Raw genomic sequence first — 18,483 nt, 5'->3', positions numbered from 1 at the left:
TTTTATCTGATAAATAAAGAACATTTTATCTTTTGTGAGTAAACTAACGGGTATGTGGTGCCATCTATGATTGAGAATGTGAAACAAAGTTATTGATTTCAATTAGAGCGATAATTTAATCTTTTGTAAACATGTTTTCAAATTCCAAAGAAAATATTATCTGTTATTCATATTTAGAATATATCATTTAAATCAAAATTAGTTTACATTTGATGTTTTTGTTAGAATTATCATATCAGGAAATATATGATTGAGAGGAAAAAAGTTCATTTCAAAAGTTAGCCGCTATTTTTGAATTTAAAATACTTCAGTTTTTTTAGATTTTTTTTTTTCTCTTTATCTTTCCTTCAAAATTTTATCTATTATTTTATATTTAACTATGTGCTTAATTAATTCAAATTAATTTAAAATTACATAATGAGCGATTTTTCTGCTATGTTTGCTGTTTATTATTATGGATTTAATTATGATTAATATCAATAATCCACATTGCATCTTTAACAAAAATTGATTAATTAAATCTTGCATTTCTATTTCTTATAAATTGTTTTTTTTTTCTTTTTTTTTTTTTCATCTTAGCAATACTTATACTAATTGTGTCTTAAAATTTTACTTCGGAAAAAGTTTGCTTTCCACCTGAATAAATCCCCCCCCCCTTTTTTTTTTTTCTTTTCCTACTCTTCCACTTATATTACATCATACCCATATATTTCTTTATTCTTTTTCTTTATTCCTCAGTTTTGAATATATGTTCAGTTTTCTCAAGAACAGCTGTTACAGCTCTGTTTTTGTAAGATATTTAGTAATATATGCTCGGATCATGTCTACATAATTTTTTTATGTAAATGTCTTACTTCGGTATTACAATTTGTCTGTAAATTGCTGTGGATATCATGCTTTAGGAATAGAATTTTCATCTGAAGGTTACATTCTAGTTCTTACGGTGCAATTTCCTAGAATTGATGTACAAGAGTGGGAGAACAGCAAAAAAGTTTCTACGCGATTTTTTTTTTTTTCTGAGTTCATTTTTTTCTCTAATTTTTTGCACTGTTATCTTAGAAAAACACATCAGTGTTATTTCAGTGTCAATCAGGCGTGGGAGTAAGAAAAAAATTTTCAACTTTTATTGAATTCTGGTTTGTGCTATGAGATTCGTGCGTTGCTTATTTATAAAAATTAGATTTCTAAAGATTTTTCATCTTACTAAAATGGTATTTTTCATATTCGGATGAACGTTCTCACTCTAAGGCAGATTCCTATAGGAAGACTGCGTATTGCAATGGTTCTCATGATAAAGATTTCGAGAACATTTCTTCAGTTCTTTACCGATCATGGATCCTAGAACCCAAAACCACTCTTCGTTCAAAAGTTATATATAATATGCGTATAACGTTCTATTCGTATTATCTCGTAAACTGGATAACTACAGTAATTTTATTTGGATTTTAATTGGCTTGGAATATGTTGTTAGAAATGTAAAAATCTCGAATTAGTTCGTAAATGTAATCAATTAACTCAAAGGAGGTGGAAATGGCGGAGATTTGAAATTTTCATTTCGCTGTAACTTTCTTAATATTGAAGATAGAAAAATATAAAAGCAATTAACCAAATTAGTGCCTCATTAAGACGAACTTTTATATTTAAAGCTTTTCAATACCTGCAATATCTTAGAAGTTAGGGACTCAAAAATGTTTTTCAAGCCTTAAATTTGACTGTTTCTAACATCAATAATTTATGTTGCCAATTGTAACTCTGGTGCCTTCCAGCGCTTGCCAAGAGGAATTTTTTATTTTTTTCTGATAAAAAGTTTCATAATAGCATTAAAATTATTCTTTTTCTATTAAATGCATATATCTCTGAATTAGTTTATATTTAAAAGAAAGATTTTTTTTATTGTGGACTAATTTTTCAGAATTTTTCTGTTATTAAATGCTTGGTCGGATTTTTTTTTTTTTTTTTTGTCTTTTGAATTTGTTTTTAATTCCACTTTGTGTAAGGTAGATAAAAATTAAAATCAAAATATTTTTTTTTTAAAGTTTGTATGAAGTATTCAGAGCAAAGTGCCCTTGCCGAATTTAGTTAACGTGTATTCTACATAATTTAATTTACCTTTAGTTTACTGAAAAACATAATGGTTTAATTGTCTGTTAATATAACTGAGAATTTTTTTTTTTATATTTCCCAATCATCTTACGCATAAAAATAAGAAGTTATAATATGAAAATTTATGAAACCTTATTTGCATACTAATTCCTTTTTGCTTTATTTTAGCTGCAAATGCATTTGTTTTCTTGTTTTTTATGGCGAACAATAAGAAACTGTAACAGAAAAAAATATTTTTAAAAATGTGTATATTAATCCCCCCCCTTCTCTCTTTTTTCTTTTTTAACTTGTCAAAGTATAATACAAAAATTTTATTCACTGGTTTAAAGCATAAAATTATTTTCTTAAAACTAAAGCTATTGATCCTATGTTTTTTTCAAAAAAGGAATTGATGAAATATTGATATTTTATACTTAGATATCGATCTAACATATATACTACTATTTATAGTGACATTCGATATCTACCTCTAGTTCATGAAACGGCATTTAAAAACAAATAGATAATAAACTTATACGCCTAAATTAAATTTCCATTGCTATTATCAAAGGATTCAGTTTTACTGTGAATTTCTAATCGTTTCTGTGAAGACATGTCCGGTGCTCTTCCTCCTCACCGGAGTTCTTTGTTGTCAACCGATTGAGTCTTCTTCCCAGACTGAGAGATGCATCATAATCCGTCATGTGTCTTCTCCCGCCTCCTCTCTCTGCTCTCACCTCTTGCGTATGACCTACTCCCCCCGGGAATAAAAAGCATCACACCCTCTCCCTCTTGTGGTGAAGTGAAAGTTTTTCGTTTCCTACCTGCACCCTCCCCTGCTTCGATATAGAAATGACAAAGAGTTGTACTATAGTAGATTATGTGACTTCAGTTCTCTGTTGTTCAATCGTTCGTCGTTATGGTTCATATGCATTGAGCCAATCAAGAATACTCATTTAAGTATTTAGAGTGAATTTGTTTTGGAATAATTTTCTGTAAACTTCAAAAGCCTATTTTTTTTTAATGCATCTTAATTTCTCAATTTGATTTCATTGCAATATTTTTTTTTCTTCTTGAATGCATTATTTTTCATCCAGATAATTTTTTTCTGGTTTTAAGTAAATCTTAAATGAAGTTGAAATCGACATGTCATTCCGCAAATCAAACTTTTTGTCTATTTCTATAGTTTCGAGATCTCCTTAAATGTTAGGTAAGGTGAGCGTGAAGATTCTAGACATCGTTCTTGTTATTCACAGCTCCTGTGCTTCCATTATTCTCCTTATTCATCTTTTAAATATTCAGTTGTTTTAAAAACGATATCGTGAAACAAATAAAATGTATCTTTTATAAAAATATTAATTCATGACAGGTTTGAACAGAATATTTGTGCAATATCTTTATGATTACAAAATTAAAATCACTTAAAACGATTTCTTTTTCATTGTTACATCACCTTATTTGCTGAATAGTGTTATCGTATGATTAGTTATTATTTTATATGCTTTTAATATTAAAGGGGTTTTATTATCCTCTTCTGTTTTATGTACCTATATTATTTTTTTATTTTTATTTATTTATTTATTTTGGAATTTTTAAATAACAGGATCGGGGTATCCTCAATAAAACAGCTTTTTTTTTATTGTATACTAATTGTTAGAAAAATTTGTTCAAAACTGTTTAAAAATTATAGGTTTTTTTTTTTTTTTTTTTTTTTTTGGTAAGATAAAATCGAATTTGTGGGGGGGAAAATTAATAATTCAATAACTTTCGTATAATAATTCACATTTGGCTTTTAGAAATTTCCGAATTCTTACTTCTAAGAAGTTTTACTCCAATGTAAACTTGAGTCTATATTTGTTTGATAACAATGCTTCAATGCATTTCCGAGTTTCATGGTCGAATTTTTGCATCCCGAAGCACCAGATTGGCATGTAAAAGCTCGAGTTTTATGGCTTCTCCAAAGAAAGTTCTTTGTACCTGCATGTAAAAATAACTAGCCCAGATTTATGCGATACACCCCGAAGTGCTATCGAAACTTCCCACAAACAATCTGTTCTTCCTTAAGGTCATCCATGCCATAGCCGTAAGTTCTTCTCCAACGACCCCCCCCCCCCACGGGGAAAAAAAAAAAAGGAACTGCATGCGCGAAGGGCCACCTCTAAAAGTGTAGATCAGTTTGCTTGTTTGAATAGTCGCGTCACTAGTACACGGGCGAAGCGGAATGTATTCTATTGTTTTCCTGCCGGCGCAATCTTCTAGGCCCGTGACAGATATCGCCTTTCCCTCCCAGGAAGCTATAACTGTGCATCCTGATCAACTCTCGTTCCCGTCTTATGTGCACTTGCACCCAAAATGTGCGATTGCCTCCACTCCCACGCCGCCGGCCTCTCTTCTTCCAAATCACCCTTGGATATATAATGGCTCCCATCGGTGATCTCGGGCTGCCTTTCCCCCCTCGCAATCAACCTGCACTGAGATAAAAAGAAATCTCCGCGTTCCTCTTTTCCCTGTGCTGCTTGCTCATTGAGTATGGGTCAGTCTATGCTATGGCATGGAGTGCCTAAAATTCCTTCCCCACCTCCACCCTCCGTGCTGCCAAAAAATAAACTTCTTCCAGTACCGCTGTTTAATGTGAACTCGAAATGCGTTTCTATAACTACCCTACCTGACACAATGTTTCCTTATAGTGTATTTTTTCCCTCCGTTTCCCCCTTTCCCTTGTCTGATTCCATCTTTTTTTTTATTTATTTATTTTGTTTTAGTTTTTTTCTGTCCTTCTTCCCCCTCCCCCTTTCGAATCACCCCTCCCCCTCGTTCGTTCTGTCTATCTGGCCAGAGCGGAGCAAATGGCCCCGAGGGGCCCACCGTCGACACAAGAAATCTAAAAATCAATTTCGGCCAGAGTGCGTTTTGCACTTTCATTCTCTATGATTGATCTGACATGGACAAGACATCGCCGGCCAGGGGGCCATTCAAGCCCGCTCTGGATGTCCAAATTTAATTTGCTGCCGGACGCTGCGGCGTGCATTAGAAGTGGCCTCTGCCTCCCGACCATCCCTCCTCTCCCCCCCCCCGCGGAGCCAGGAGAAGAAAATGATAGAGATCCAGTTCCATATTTAGCACTCTTGCTCTCTCTCTCTCTCTGCACGTGTCTGCCTTGTTTTTGTCCCGATCGCTCCCGTTGTGCATGAAATTAACTTTTTGGATTTAACCGGGTCGCCTAAATGTAGTGACTGTTGGAAATATTGCGTGGGAGAATAATCTTAATAATTCTCCTCCCTACCCCCCCCCCCGAAAAAGAATTATTTTCTAATATTTAAAAGACTGAGAATAATTTGAAGTACCTAGGATAATGTAATTGTTGTGTTAAAAAGGCTTTAGTTTATATATATTTTAATCATTGATATTCATTGAGTAACAACATACACAAGAATTATTGACTCTTTTAAAGTATTAAATATTATATATATATATATTAATGGTAAAAATAGAATAAAATCAATCGAATTGAAATACGGTGCAGTTTTGTTTATTTAAATGCATTTACTTTAATATGAATTAAGGTTTTTAAGTGAAATTTTATTCCTAAAAGAAACTTAACAAAAATATGAATAAATTAGCTTAAAGAACAATCCTTCATGCCTTTTGGTTGGATATTTGGCGTACACATTTTACTCTATTTGTCTAAATATTAACTTAAATAATTCAAAGCATATAATGGGAATAATCAGAAATATGAAATGAACAAATTAATCACGTTGTTAGCAAATGTTAAACGTCTGCCTTGTTTATGTTAGGTAAGAATAAAGTGCTTATTTCATTATCTTACCTGATTCATTTTTTTAAAGAACTGGATTTTATCGAATATTATTGATATAGTTGGAAAAATCATTTGATTTAAACCCATAATCAGTCAATTTTTATAATATGAGGCAAAATATACCCATATTTATCAATAAGTATCGTAATAGCAAATTTCAGCTTGAAAGATTGAAATTGACGTCACCATCATGATATGGATCATTGCAACCTAAATGGAATGTCTTATAACGAATCTTTTCATGTCTCTTTATTTCTTAAAGCTTATTGAAAAATAATTTCCGCAGACTTCTAATTTCAAGATTTTCGATTCGTGTTTGCGATCTGAACTAGTTTGTATGTCTTTAATATTGTGAGCAAATGGAAAAGGGAATTTCTGTTTAGCTGCAGTTTTTTTCTTTTTTTAACTGTAGCCTACTTTTTTTTTCTTACAAAGTTTTCTTCAAAAATCATGGTTCTTTTTAATTCACCATTACGATGCTCGAAGCTCTACCATGAATCCGGAATCCTCTTCCTTGTTGTGCAGATGTCTTCGCTCCTCTGTTTGTGGCGAATGAATAATTTAGATCAGCGCGTAACACTGTCTTAGCAATCTTTTCCGCCCTCCCAGTCCGAAAGGGAAATGATTAAGCTGCACTTCTCCCGCAAGACTTGGCTACTGTGCATTCTTATTAAGAACCGAGTGGAAATGGAAATAGGGGGAGAGTAACAGAATAGGGGAGCTTCCCTCCTCTCCCATCCACCCACGAGGATTCATTCCATTCCCTCGTCTCCCGCACTGCCGAGGGGAAAGAAATAAAAGATTACTTTTGTTTGCCCTCATACTTTATTGCCATTTCACACCAGAACTGGACCATTCGAATTCATTTCGGAGGGACATGGAAATGAGAACCACCGCCGTGTTTGACCAACGGAGGATTCGATTTTCCTTGCACAGACAGCTCGAGGAGGGTCGGTTTAACAATGAGAAGGGGAGGGGGGCTACTTTAGGGCTGGCATCTCTTGTGAATAAATCGCGGCATTCCATCGGTCATATCGAATGGCTTTACCCTATATTTATCTCAATAGGGATTGGGTGTAGGACTATTGAAAGAAAATCTGAATTATCTCTTTAATACCATGAAAAGGCGCCATAATTTAAATAATAAGAGCCAAAAAATGTATTATGAAATGAGGATCCTTTCTTTTTTTCTTTTTTTTTATTCTACCCATTTGAATACAAAAGGGTAGAAAATTGCAAATAATATTTGCTAAATATTTCTACTTTTACATCATTGATTTTAAATTAATAGAATTAGCACATCTCATATTTGAGTTACCTTACTGAATATAGAAAATCAATGTCGTAACTTTCTCATATAGCTAAGGGAGATGTATCAACTGGCTTCCCATCTTCCATTTTCCTGTTTTTAAGCAACATGAAGTTGTTTCCGTACAACTTATGTTGCCATTTCATTAAGAATGCAACAACTATCTTCTCTTTTTTCCTGTACGAACTGCTACAGACGCTGTATTATTTAACAGTTCCGATTGTGCTTCGTCTCCTAAATCATTATCTTTGTTCTTTGATTATATTGTGGTTGGTTATATTTGCCGCCAATTATTTTATTATATTACACCTTATTTGATGGTTATGTTTATCCCCATTATAAGAAAACAGGACGTTGACCATTCATAAATCTGATCTTCCTAATCTTTAAAAAGAGAAAAACACTCTCATATATAACCATTCATAAGAATGAAATGAATGTTTTATATGAAGTTATATAAAGTCTAAGCAAATTCCTATTCCCGCTATTTTCTGACTAATGTTCATTGATATATAATTAACGCTGACTGATTTTGTGCTCATTATCCTTCGATCATCTTCCTGGTAAATTTATCCATCCTGCTCCGAAGCTCGATCTTTGCCCAAAAATTCTTTAAATAAATTATCCTGCAAAAGCTATCTTACTAGGAATCCACTAATTGGGATCGCTCAGCTGACATATTACCGTTCACATTCATATTTCAAAAAGAAACTTCTTTGTTTTAAATATTCAGCTTTCTCCTTGGGATATTATTTATTCTTTTTAAAATGATAATAATACAAGGATAGCATATTTGCCAAATAAGGACGCGGAACATTTTTATTAGCTTAAGAGAAACTTAAATAAATTATAGAAAAATATATTTATAGTAAAATATATTCTGCAGAAGTCATGAACCTCGCTCTTTATTACTATTGACCTCTTCATTAATACGAAGAAGAAGAAAAAAGCACTGTCATCCGAACCAGGAGTGTGTAAAAAGTATCGATTAATAATGCAGTCAGTGAGTCCAATAAGTAGCTGACCAGGCGCATTATTCGTAACGGCTGCAGATCATCCACACAACGAGAAGCAAATATTTCTCGGCATAATGGTGGGAAAATGACCAAAGCGCATATAAATCTCTTTTTGTGTGCGTATCTGTGCTCCGGCAAAGGAAGGAAAGAAAAAAAAACACCCAGCCGGGTTTTTTCTCTCTCCCGAGGACGTTATATATTAGGACAGCTTTAAGTGCATTGCCAGGGATGGAGAAGCATCGTAATCGGCGCCGTGGACAAAGGAGTGTGGTCACCTGGACCGCCCGCGCTTTTGTCCAGTCGGGAGGAACACTGGACAGAGGTCACTCGTTGCTGCCGGACGAACCAACAATGGGAACCAGGAATACATTTCCCCTCCATCAGGAACATCTGTTGGACTGATTTGGAGATCGAGATGGGAGAGTATATAAACCTACGCCTCCGCCGCCGCTGCCGAGCGACAGTGGTACGAGTCTGCTTATTTAGCCTGGGGAGAATGAGCTTGGACTTCGCTTTGGTCATTGCTGGACTAATTAGCCGACGCATTTGCGCCCAGGGAGGATTTTTTTTTTTATCAATACTGTCGTGGGTATCTAACGAGAATCTCAAGTCTTTTTAGCAAGTTTTGCTGATTTCTTTGTTAAGCAACTGTGGGAGTTTAGCCATCTTGAAAAAATAGTCAAAAAAGTGTTTGTATTTCACTGATCTATGACTATCATTAATAAGTAATAAACGATTTGTAAATAATTTTGCAAATTTTATAAACGAATTGTATTTTGAATATTGGTGCAGATGACCGAAATGTGAGCGTATAATACTAATGTTCACTGTCTCATTTTGAGAGTAGAGTTTTCAAAATGATAAAATTAATTTCATAAAAACATAAAATTTCTGTATTGAGGGCAAGACCATAATGTTCCATCACTTCCTTGTTGAGTTGCAGAGTATTATAGATTGGCGAATCCAGCAAATTTATTTAAAACAACAACAAAAATTAAATTTCGTTCTTTATTTAATTAATTCTGATATTTTGTTTACATCAAATAAAAAATCTTAGGTTTTAAATCCATTTTTAGAACTATTAATTTAAAAGTATTTTATCGCGTATACTGTGAAATCCAATTTATCTCAAAATTCATTCTTAAGTTTATTCAGATAGCATCATATAATATTCATTGTTGCATTTTTCTTTTTAAATTCTAGAATAAAGCTGATGTTCTTATCAGTGAACAGCAAACTTCTTTTTCACGTCCCTATCCTTCCTCCTCTTTTCACATTCTTTTCTTTAAAATACAATAGAAAATAAAGCGAACGTTTTCAAAAAAGATAATGAAACTAGAGTTGACAATTACCCATCACATTGTGCTCTTCTTCCGATCCCTCACTCCCCCACCCCTCTGGAAAATTGCTGGAAAAATAAAGACATAACATAGTAATTACTCGAAACGGCTCTCATTATGACACTTTGACACCAGTTCTTGACTCAAGTCGTTTTTCTCCAGTGAAGTTAAGAATTGTCGAACAACACACATACATGCACACGTACACATTTGTAGATATATATATATACACTATTTGTGAGTTGGCGGAAGGAAGGGGAGGGGGATGACTGGCCACCTACGTCAGAAGTTGTTCGAGTTTCTTGGTCCATTAGTCATAACTTGCCGAGAGCGGACAATCGGGGGTGTGGGTGCCGTTGTTGTTGTTGTGTGTGCGGGGGTTAAGTCTTCCGTTGTTAGGTTGACGTCTAATGGAGTGAAAGGTACTTTCCTCTCTCTCTCCCTCTACCCCCCCCCTCACTTCGGATAAGATCTTCTTTTGCAGGCACAGATGCTACGGAGTCCTTAGTTCGGAAATCAGTGGAAAAGGGGGGACAATGTGGACATTAAGGTGTTTTCCGAGTCGCATTTTTAAATTTTACGCTGAAAAGATTTTAAAGTAATTATTGGGAGGTGGTAAAAATAGCGTGATTCTTTGATACTGATAGTTTGGTGTCGCCGATGGAAATAGGAGAAAAGACAACTATGTGCCCATTGTTAAAAGAATGTTTATGTTTTCTACTGTTATGCGAGTGTGCCGTTTCAAATTCAGTTATCCAGCTAGTGAGTATATTTGATTCGTTTGTACTTTGCGCATTTATTTGAGAAAAAAATAATAAAATTCCTGAATTAAATAAATATTAATATAACCTTGTGTTGTCTACATTAGAGACATTTCTATTCCAAATGAGAATTCTCACAATATTTTTAAATTATGCTGGTTTAGCATGCTATTAATGCTTAGAATGTTAAGCATAGCGTGCTTAGAATATTAGATGAAGAATCTTCATATATAAAGACTTTAAGTATTTGCGTTAATTATTTCTGTTTTATTTTTCCTCCTCTTATAATGTATACTTATATTGCATTTTGTACATGCTACTTTGATATATTTTTTTATTATTAAATCAGCCATTTCACTTATTTTCTTTGATGTCATTTTTATCGTCATAAATTTGCTACTACCTCAAAATATGTAGAATTTTCTCTTCTTTTATCTTTTTCGTGCATGTCATAATATTTATAATATTATTTTAAAAAACTCTATCCAAATAGAAAACAATTGGGAAAAATAATAAAAAATCATTTTTTATACATTTTTAGCTTTTTTTTTCCCTTCATACTTTCTATAGAATACTTTTGATTCATTACTTGGAAGTTTGTCTAAACGTGCCGTCAAAGTGGGAAAAGTTTTATCGTATTGTCACTTTTCCTGCAAGCTCTTTCATCGATAAGGAAGAAGAAAAAAAAGAGCCAGCTTGTCCTTTGGATTGCTTAATATTTCAGCGCGTCTAGTTTGTCCAAGTTTTTAGGGATTGGGCAAGCAAATCGAATCTCGGTGTCCACTGCAGAAAATTGAGTCGGAATATTCCGTCGCGTCCGATCCTTACCGCTTTCTTCACTTGTGACACGTCTCCCCGGATGGATTTTTGTTTCTCCTCCAACACATTTATGAAAAGCGGTCTCAGGTGCCGCGGAGGAGCGAAGAAGTGAATCCGGAGGCGAAGGAGGCAGGGGGCTTACTGCAATGTGCAGATTTCTCGCCCTGTATCGATAGATTTGGAGGCGGCCCTGTCTATCCGAATCTCCTCTTTGAAATGATGAAGCGAGAGCGAAACTTTTGATCTCATATTCCGCCAGAACACGTCCAGAGCCTCTCCGTGCCTCGCGATTAGATTTTGGGATACACCTCTTTTTTTTCTCTCTCTCCCTCTCTTTCTCCCTGTCCAGTTCGAAATGGTCAGCGCAATCACAAACGAGATTGGCAATGAGAACGCTACGCGGAGGAGAAGGATTTTTTTTTCGTATATTTTTTTTCAGCACAGCAACTTTGCGTTTCTCTTGTTGTCTCTGTCTTGGTGTGTGTGTTTTTGTTTTATTTGAAATCTGTTTGTCCCTGGCATTCAAAGTAACGCGTTTAGTGACCACTCCCAAGTGGGATTGGGACAGGCTTCCGGGTTGGACATGGGCACAGGATGCAAGAAACTGTCGTCCAGTGGCGGACGGCATCTCGTTCTGCTTAGGGATGTATAACAATTTCTTTTATGTTGAAAATTTCCGGATAAGTCTTGTGGAGTTTTTTCAATCGTAGATTTCATTACAGTGTTTCTCGTTATTTTTGTATGAACCTAGCGAAAGTTATATTCTTTGCTGTTCCTGTAAGGATGATAAAGCATCAATAAAATAAAGCATTAATAAAACATGCGCTTTCAATAAATATCAACAAAGCTTTTTCCAACATTTGAAAAATATAAGATTTTATTTAAATAATGTACATCGAAATCTTATGAAAAGTAGATTACCCCATTGATTTACTTCATACTCATATTCTTTGAAACTATATCATTTTTGTAAACATTTCTAATGTTTATTTTTATAATGTATGATCTTACACAATTGCTATATTACAATGCTAAATTTTACTATGCATTAGCAAATGCTATTTATTGCGAAAGAATATTTTATCATATGTAAGCATTTAAAACATCAGTTTGTTTGCTCTAGAATACCAATATATCAGAATTTAATCTGCGATTTCTTTTTAAATTATTTATTTAAAAGCAGTATAAAATTGCTTAATTTTTGGAATTTCTTCTTGCATAATTTTTATCATAAATAGTTTGAATTATAGGTTAACTATGAAATAAAAAAATGAACAAATGTTCCTGGAAGGAACAAATTCACTAAAGAAACATTAGTTTGAAACTTAACCAACATTATGAAATTATATAGGCTTACATTTTGTACTGTACCTTTTCATGTGTGATTCTTATTAAATATTTTCCCTTCTTCGTTTCAGATTCCGGGATGAATGGCGATCTCTCGAACGACACCCAAGACAGCAGCACTAGTCATGACACGGCGGACCTCAGACATGATGAAGACAGCGTCGATTCCGAGAAAGCACTCAACCTCGTAAGTTTTTCCCCTACCAGAAGAAACCCACACCTCTATCATTAATTTATCGAAGTCTTATTCTACGACGGATAAGAATTCTTAAACCTAATTTTAATCTTGAGCCATTTGCAGTAAACTTATTAATAGTGTGGTCTTTATATGTTTTAATTTGAAATTCAACTCAAGTTAGTGATTTTTACTTTCTCTTAAGCGAAGTATACTAAGAGAAAGTATTATAAACGCCAAAAAATTTGAACTTGACATTTTGTCTAAGCCGCACCTTCCCGACTCTGCGAAATAAATTTTCAAGATAATATATATGTGTTTGTAGATACGATAACTTAAAAGCTTTTTCAGCTAGACGAGTGAAATTTTGTATATGGTTTTAAATTCCAAATTTGTAGATTTCTATGAAAATTTGAAAGATATCTATTTTCAGGTTATTTATTTGTCCAAATACAGGTGAATATGATAAATACAAAGCATAAAAAGCTACTAAACAAAATTTGGTATGTGCAGTTTGCATCTAAAATATAGACTCGTGTCAATTTTGAACCAAATTCGACAGGGGGGGGGATCATCTGTCAGCCTATACTTTTGCATCCATATAAATGCGATTAACATGAAAACACGACTTTGATTAATGAAATTTGTTATGTGATTTTTTTAACATGTAATTAAGTTTCAAATTTTGTTTCCGTTCGATGGGGAAAAAATGCTGACCAAAATACATTCTTGGTTTTATTCAAAACACAGAACACTTACATATGAAATTGGAAATGAAAATGTAAACACTCTTTTTTCAAAAAGTTCAAAATTTTATTCAGATGTATTATACCTTTTTAAAGGGAATGCAGAAAAGTTTCTGGAAGACAACGCCTGTTGGTTTCTGGAAACCAATGTTTATTCATTTAAGAAATTTACTAGAATAAATATCAGGCATTTAATGAAAAATTTAACGCTAATTTTATTTCAATTACATCTACCAGTTTGCATCCATTTCAAAGCTTTTTTAAATATAATTTCACATATTCCATGGTAATTACATTGGAGAACTTTTAATAATTGTTTGCTATTCATTTTAAAATCACAGACATATTCATTTTAAAATCACAGACATATTCATTTAAAATCATCTTCTAATACCGATTATTGAATTCTTTGAATTGTGAACTTTGAGATTGCAGAAAAGAATAAAATGTTTTCTAAAATTTTCTTATTTAGCCTGTGAAGTATCTTTAAAATCTTAAATTGAATCAAAATTTTACAACTTAATAGCTGTTTCTATTCTATTCAATAAACCTTTTTTTGATACTTTCAATAGCCCGCCACCATCTTAAAATCTATTATTATAATTTTTTTAACGATAAAAAAGAAGTTTTCATTTGCGAAAAAGTCAACGTTTGACGTTAATATCTGTCCTTCATTCAATAACAGGTTTTTTTCCCTCCCTAAAATTAGATTTCATTTGCTCTTTATATATATAATGTGTAAATTTTTGTAAAACATCTGAAAATTATGTTTGTATTGTACGTTATAATTTAAACAAATTTTTATTCCTTAAAGGATACCATTTGGAAACGGCTTCAGTGTAAAAATAATTTAAATTCAATATTTATTTTTTTTCACTCATTTTTGGGCCGTTTTCTATTGGTTCTTTAAATTTTGTCCCAGCATAAAATCTGTCTGAGATCTCTCTATAGAGATTTCCTTTTCGATTTTTTTTTTAACTATGTTATATTTCTTTTCTGCGGAAATTTTATATCCTTAAAAAAATTTATGACATTGTAAAAAATTTGTTTCTTTATATTTTCTGAAACACATTTAAATGTGAATTTCACTGCATGAGTGTAACATGAAGGCAAAAGCGCTTTGCACGTTAGATACTATCTCCTTTGTATGCTTTAGACCCTGTAAATGTGCTTTTACTGTCTAAGATATTCATCGAAGGTGAAGCTATTTATTACACATTTGGAAGTATACATTCATTTAGATATTCATTTCTAAATTTGCGCATGAAGATTCAATACTTTATTGATAGATATCAGTTAATCGGCAGAGCTGTAATTTATAAAGATGTTAGTAATTTTAATTTAATAAAAACTTATGTTCCTATTTATCTTTAACTTCTATTATTTAGACACATATCCAATTTATCAGTCTGTGATATTGGAAATATTACACTTTTCTATAAAATTTGTTAGAATTTATTTCTTAATAATTAATCTCCTTCTGAGCTAAAATATTGTTTTTTTGGGGGGGGGATGGGGAGGTTGCACGGTGATGCGAACTTGTCAAACGTGTTCAACGCCCATGGGAGGAAACTTTTCTTGTCACGTTCTGACTGGATAAACGCTGAGTCATGAATTCATTCACACTTTTATTTTCTTTATTATTAAGTATCCAGAAATTGAGTTTTTTTTTTTTTTTTTTTTTTTTTTTTTTTTTTTTTAGTTTTAAAAATATTTCTGTCTGAGCATATGAGTCTATATCACATTAAAAATATTCGATTATCTCATTTTCATGCATTTATTCTTTCGTCCATGTTTCACTGTTTTGTTTTATAATTTTCGTTTGCGATATATGTTTTTTTTTTTAATTTTTAAATCCACCAGTTATTACCAAGTTTTAATTTAATTCTAATTATATAAATATTATATAATATTGTTTGAATTTAATTAATATTTTTCCAATATTATATTTTACACTGTATGTCTTAAATATTTTTTTTTTAATTTTTTGTGCTAGTCATTCTACCAATGTGTGCTAATTTTAGTGTTATTGTAAAGTATAATTGTTATTTTTATGATTGCTAAGATTTTTTCTATAATTATGACACAATTAGATTTAATTAATTAATCACATTTGATCTAGTTGCTATATTGACTGATACATACAGAAAAATATAAAATTGTTCTTTTATAAAACATTAGCGACTAATCTACTCATAAAAAATATCAGAATAAATATTTTCAATTTCATTTTAACGTGTTCTGCCGTACTAAGTATGAAAATCATATGGATCATACGATTTGATACATCTCGCTATTTTTCCCTAATCCATGATTTTTTATTTCTTTTTCTTTATTTATGTATAGTGTATTTCGTATAATTTAAATGTTATTTCGTAGTTAATACGTTCTAATAATTTTATAGTGTCTTGGAGCTTTCCCTATCTTTCTGTTTTGTCAGATGCGAATTTAGTTTCCATTTGCCATTGTACCTTCCTCATAGTTCAAAAGTGTATCGTTTTATTGCTATCCGAGCCTGTGCAAGCATGCCTAACGACTCTAGGGGAAAAGAAATGATTGCGTCCTCATCTATGAAAATTTTATACATTCCTTTCTAATTCGTACTTGCATATCCATATGCATAGCGAAATTTAAAATAATCAAAGAAATCTGATGCAGTTTTTAAAAAAATTATTTAAATTACGTTAAGAGAAAAGCTAAATTGCATTAATCTTCATTGATTCGTATTTTGTAAATCAATAATTCATTAAAATACTTAATAATACATTTATAGTTTTAGTATAAAATATATTGAATTTCAGTGATTATTTTGTGGAGGGGAAGTCCAGTTACATTCACAAATGCCCCATTATTGTTGTGTCCATAGGTGATCCCTTAGATTCTCCTAATGATAAAACTGTGGTATGCATTTTCTAATTATTAGTTAATTTCTCTCTTATTTTTCCCCTTTAATATGATACTATTTTCCATGATCCATCTTTTAGAATTCAAGCTCTTCTTACAAAGAGATTGATTCTCCTTGAATAATCTGTCTTCCGAAAAAAAATTTGGAGTGTACGCCGAAGGGATGTTGCACCCAGGGTCTTCCATCAGTTTGGCAATGTCTTTTATCTTGTGGTGGAAAGGGGTCCATTTTCTCGGCTATGCAAATAACACCAAGTGGATCTATTTTTCTGTCTGCTTACTTTTCTTATTCAAAGCAAGGGAGGTGAATTTACGTACCAAAAGAGGCTTTTCGTCTTGATTTCCGAAAATAGATCGGCTGGTCAGTAGAGGGGGAAAATGCCTGAGGGGCCATTTTTACTGCTCACGTGGTCGACGTTGGCCAATGAGAGGGAGGGGATTTAGGGGGGCATCGGATGACTAACGTCACCCTGGCGATTTGCATCGGAGGCGCAGCGTATGCAGAATGACCGCTCGGAGGTTGCCACGGTTTGGCCGTGATCGCTTCTTCTTCTTCCTTCAGCCTTAAGTATGGTGGTCAGAGGAATAGAAGAAAGAGATGCAGTGTGTTAGTTATAAACTCAAAATAATGTATTGAGTTAGTGTCGTTGTTAAATTTAAAAACTAGATGCGTTAAAGTATTTCATTTTAATTACTTATAAGAAATTTGTATATATAGAAATTTGTATTTCCACACGACAAATAAATAAAATCGTAACTTACTAAATTCCTCTCGTATCTATCTCAGTTCCCTGACCGTCATTCACAATTTAATGATATAACATGAAAATTCTTTCGCAATATAAAAAAGAATTAATAGCAATCAAAAACAATACCTACAGCTGATATATCACTGCAAAACTGTCGAAGAATTGTTAAAGCATATCGCAAGTATCTATTATCAGAAATAAAATCACATTTTGTTATTGAATCTTTATAATATCTCCTTGTTATCACTTTTCTGAAGATTTTTTTTTATCTGAAAGTATTTCCTTTGAAGTGGTTTTTTTAGTTGCAATCTTTAAGATAATGTCTTGAAAATAGTTTTATTGAAGTTTTGTTCACCTGCCTAAATTTAGCATGCTTCAATTATATTACACAGATGTGAAGAAAATCACGTAGTCAACCTCGGATACAGACAGCATATAACGAATTAGGTTACATGTGAATGTCTCTCTCTCTCTCTCTCTCTCTCTTTTTTTTTTTTTTTTTTGAGAGTACAAATCTACATATTAGTGGTTATTTCCTGCTTTAAGGCCTCAAGGTAAAGTACATGAACTGATAAATAAAATGCTGATGTTTAGATGATGAATTCTGAATATTTAGATATTTTAGAAACTAGAGATTAGGTGACATTATTATTCCTCAATTAGAAATGGTAATTCATCAGTCAGAGAATAAAAAGAAAAGTTGAATTAATAGGATAAATATCTACTTCCTTGATCAGATTGAAAAAAATATAGATTTAAATTAATAATATAGAAAAAATACAAATTTAAATAGATTTAAAATTAATAAGAAAAAATATCTACTTCCTTGTTCAGAAATGGGGATTCTAACATTAAATGACACTGAAAAACACAAGAATATAAAAAAAATCAGTATAATATAATGAACACAAATATTATAACAAAGTGGTAATTACCAATATTGAAAGAACCATTAAGTTGTTTGCTTGCGTGAATTTTACTTTTTTTAAAAAAAAGTTGTCCAATCTTTCAGTTATTTTCTGTTGTACTATATGTAAATATGGATATTTCTTATAAAATTAGAAATAAAATGTTTGACTTAACCAATTTAAAATGTGAATTTAATATTGATTTCATCTTTTCAAATTCTCCTCTTTTAAAAAGCGAGTGGTCTATTTTAAATCATTTAAATTATCATTTCGTGCATAAAGAAAAAAATTATGTATGTCCTCTGTAAAAATTATTGAGGATTTTTAATGGCTCTTATGGTTACAAATTAATGTAAGTAGTTGAAAAAAATAATAATTTCATAAAATTTCTGTCAGAGTGTCTGATTGTCCCAAATATATCTTATTCCTTTTAAAGAATTTTAATTGTTATATATAATGAACTATAGACAAATTGTCCATATGCATCCACTTTCTATTTTTGTTATT

The 18,483-nt window shown here is 32.2% G+C and overlaps 1 protein-coding gene across 14 annotated transcripts in view; it reads left to right on the top strand.

Moving 5' to 3' along the window:
- LOC129969690 (POU domain, class 2, transcription factor 3-like) overlaps positions 1–18,483 on the top strand; it is a 598,164-nt gene that overhangs the window by 559,656 nt on the left and 20,025 nt on the right. For all 14 annotated transcript variants that reach the window (XM_056084363.1, XM_056084362.1, XM_056084364.1 and 11 more), the window contains one exon: positions 12,566–12,681. In XM_056084363.1, coding sequence (XP_055940338.1) covers positions 12,566–12,681 — 116 coding nt within the window. The remainder of the gene's footprint in view (positions 1–12,565; positions 12,682–18,483) is intronic.

The sequence above is a fragment of the Argiope bruennichi genome, chromosome 5, assembly GCF_947563725.1.
Source record: "Argiope bruennichi chromosome 5, qqArgBrue1.1, whole genome shotgun sequence".
In the NCBI taxonomy this organism is placed as follows: Eukaryota; Metazoa; Arthropoda; class Arachnida; order Araneae; family Araneidae; genus Argiope; species Argiope bruennichi.
The sequence above is the reverse complement of the archived record's forward strand: the minus strand, read 5'-3'. Positions and strand labels throughout refer to the sequence as shown.